Source organism: Sinocyclocheilus anshuiensis, unplaced genomic scaffold, assembly GCF_001515605.1.
Source record: "Sinocyclocheilus anshuiensis isolate Anshui unplaced genomic scaffold, SAMN03320099.WGS_v1.1 scaffold80, whole genome shotgun sequence".
Taxonomy (NCBI): Eukaryota; Metazoa; Chordata; class Actinopteri; order Cypriniformes; family Cyprinidae; genus Sinocyclocheilus; species Sinocyclocheilus anshuiensis.
This window is the reverse complement of record NW_015554102.1, coordinates 2,343,690-2,347,127: the sequence shown is the minus strand read 5'-3', so window position 1 is coordinate 2,347,127 and position 3,438 is coordinate 2,343,690. Positions and strand designations below refer to the sequence as shown.

General features: G+C 41.0%; 2 protein-coding genes across 3 annotated transcripts in view; both read left to right on the top strand.

Moving 5' to 3' along the window:
- Positions 1-1,492, top strand: part of xpc (xeroderma pigmentosum, complementation group C) — a 12,097-nt gene extending 10,605 nt beyond the window's left edge. For both annotated transcript variants that reach the window (XM_016462012.1, XM_016462013.1), the window contains exons 14-15: positions 647-740; positions 941-1,492. In XM_016462012.1, coding sequence (XP_016317498.1) covers positions 647-740; positions 941-1,246 — 400 coding nt within the window. In that variant the 3' untranslated portion in view covers positions 1,247-1,492. The remainder of the gene's footprint in view (positions 1-646; positions 741-940) is intronic.
- Positions 1,493-2,457: 965 nt separating this feature from the next.
- Positions 2,458-3,438, top strand: part of LOC107669654 (E3 ubiquitin-protein ligase ARIH2-like) — a 13,025-nt gene continuing 12,044 nt past the window's right edge. Inside the window, exon 1 of the mRNA XM_016461981.1 lies at positions 2,458-2,642. The gene's annotated coding sequence lies outside the window, so the exon portion shown is untranslated. The remainder of the gene's footprint in view (positions 2,643-3,438) is intronic.

The following is a 3,438-nucleotide window of genomic DNA, read 5'->3' as shown; positions in this document are numbered from 1 at the left end:
AAAACGCTGTATTACGTATGCCAGGCCAGTAGTTGGCGCTGTCACCTTGTTAGTAAACAGTACCTGTAGGGAAGTGACGATTATATGATGTATATGATGCGTCTCCGCTGTTGGTTGTAATATTGGTGAAGTCAATTCACGTTTTGCTGAAGAAGCGTTAGCAAATTCTTGAGCAGCAACAACAGTACCACGTACTCCACCATTGTTGTGTATGTTTGTTTGCGCTTGCCTTTAAAATTGACACGTACTGCGCATGTCTACATGCCTAACACGTACTACGCACGCGCATGACGTCACCGTTTTCAAAGATTCCCGTTTTGGGTGTTTACACGGAAACGATAACGGTGGCGTTTTCAAAAACTTGCACTTTGAAACCCGTTTTCAAAAATATGCCTTTTCAGTCCCCAAAACGCCATTGCCGTGTAAACGAATAGGGAAAACGCATAACAAGTTTCCCGCCTGAAAACGTTGTCGTGTAAATGGCCCCTCAGTGTTTCTCATTCTGTAAGAAATGGCCAGTGCTTGTTCCATTCATTTCATACATGGTAAATAAAACAAGAGTATAATGTGCATAAATAGTGTGCATATAAATGTATGAAGGTGTTTTCTGTAAAATCTGTCATTTAATTGGCTCAATATATTTCAGTAACGATGGCTATATTGTCTGTGAAGAACACCAAGAAATCCTGAAAGCAGCCTGGGAAAATGAGCAAGATATCCAGCAAAAGAAAGAACAAGAGGTGTGTGGATTTTTTGAAGTTCTTTCTTTGTATATCATGTTGTCTTTCACAACAGCATCACCATCTAAAACACTCTAGTGTTACAAAAATGTGTCAAATTTACCTAACACTGAAGAAATATTTTGTCTAGGAAATAGTACTTTTGATTTTAGAGTGAACAATTTGTGTTTTGTAAATATTATGGTTGAATCTTTTAACAGAAACGTGAGAAGCGTGTGGTGGCTAACTGGACACTACTGGTCAAAGGCCTGTTGATAAAAGAGAGGCTGAAGCGTCGCTATGGGCAGCAGGGGCTGGCATCAGGGGCGGGGCTTAAGCAAGAAAAAGAAGGCGGGGCTGAAGGACTGTCCTCAGATGAGGAGGAAGAGGGCGGGGCTCAGACAGCTCCACCCTCTCTGACTAGTTCATGGCCGCAGAACGAACAAGAGGAAAAGATCATAAGGCGTGTAACTAAACGAGAGAAACGTGGAGAGGAGAAAAATCTCTTCCCTTTTGAAAAAGTTTGACTAAATTGGCCCGTTATTATTTCACATACCTTATCCTCCTTTTAAATGTTTTTCTACATTAATAAGCATGTATTGTCTGTGTATCTGTTAGATCTACATCACTACCCCCAACCTTTTATAACTGCAGTAGCTGCATATGCAGGGAATTTTGAAAATGTCAAGCATTTGTTTCATTATCTTTTCGGACTGTACATTTGTTTTTGTATCAAAATACATATTTTTATAGAACATGCTATTGAAAAAAAACATGCAAATAAACAACTGGTATGTTGGAGTTTTTGTGTCTGTGAATTATGAGTTCCAAAAAGTCTTTCACTCTTTGTAAGTGGCACCTGGAGTTCTGGTGGTGTACAGAAAAGTACTTTTGACTATTAATTGGAAAACAGCAGCACATCATTTACGATTTTTAAATTGTCTTAAAGTTTTGCGCAACTTTAGTGAATAATATTAAAGTTGCAATGAAAGAGAAAGAATGATAGATCTTCTCATCCAAATTGTGATGTACATCAGGGTGTAATGGGTTGGTTGGGGATCTATCCAGCAATTGTTGATTGGATTTTGAATCACTGACAGAAGATCTAAAACATGCATTTACAAAACAAAACAAAAAAAAAGGGTTTTAAAAATGCCAGCAACGCATTAAATACCCAAGCAGTTTATTTCCTGCATTGACGTCCTATTGAACCAGGAAGTTTGAGTAAATTCATTGTAGCAGACATGCTTTGTCTTTTTCTGACAAAGATATTACAGAAAGAGTACTGTTTTGAATTACATCTTTGATCAGGTCATATTAAAGAGTGCATCCTTTTTTTGTAAATTAAAAATAGGCTTTAATTCCATCATAGCAAAGAATTTCCATATTCAAATATGTGTAGTGCACATCCAATAGGCACTTTGACTTTAAATACATATATGTGCTACAAGTTATTTTTCTTAACTACTGTCTGAAGTACACTAAATAACACATTTACATTTTTACTTTATATTCCGTTTTTGTTTTATCTTTATTAACAAAGCAGGCAGGTCTTTAGACTATGAACTTGTAATGAGGGCGCTTTTCTGTTTGCCTTTGTTCCTACGTTGCACACCGTAAATCAGGTTTCTTGTTTTGTTGACCTACATTTGCACGAGCGTGCGCGCATGTGTGTGTTTGACTACAAGTATGTATGTCAGTTTTGAGTATTAAGCGTGTGTGCGTTTGTGTGGCCCCTCCTCACTAACAGAAATCCGTTCAGCCGTTCACTGTTGAAAACAGCCTCGCGCTCGGACACGGAAGTGACGCCGCTCTAGAATCCCCCGTACTTCCGATCTTCAGCTCTGCTGCGACTCATCTAAGCGAACGGATCGGATCTTTATCCCAATATCTCTCGAGTGGCGGCCCGACGCGGTCCGGCAGGTGAGTAAAGTCAGTATGTTGGGTACGACGGAGGGCTTTAAACGATCAGAGCAGCGGCTTTGGCGAGCGAACCAAAACGGCCTTGTTTACATACGAATCCCCGAGCTGGAGTGCGCGCTGGCGGATGATTGCAAATAAATCCCTTAAAGCGACATCAAACGACCCGTGCATTCACTTAAACAAGTTTAATTGGACTATGTGCAACTTTAAACTGCGGGATATGCGTAGTGAAACAATAGATGTTCCGAGGGATAAAGCGGGAGAGAGAGGTACTCTGCGCATCGATCGCGCTGCTGTATATATGTGCTGATCTAACGTTAGAGAGGAGCAACAGCTGGTGCGGCCCGATTCATGCGGAGTAAACAAAGCAGAACCAGCACTGCCAGTACAGTGAGTTTGCAGTCCTTGCTCAACCCCTACGCACTTAAACCATGATCCGTAACCCAGCTGAGCGTGATATTATGCATGGCACCCAGCGTCGCGCTCTATTTATAGCCCTGGCTGGAATGCTAGGGATAGACAGTGCGCGAACACGTTGGACCTTCAGGTCGTCCCATGACTGTGGGGGTCCGAACCTGACGGGACGGTTGCTCACGTTGAATTTAACGTGCACTGATGGTTTATTCGATTGAATCGGTGACTGTCATCACAACCAGCAGTGTTGCCAAACTCCTCCCTCAGAAAATCTCTAGAACCACCCTCAAAAGTCTCCATTTTTCACAAAAAGTCGCCAAATATGAAAACAAAGTAAATACAGGTAAATTTGGTAAAGGTAAAGGAAAGTAAATATGTATAT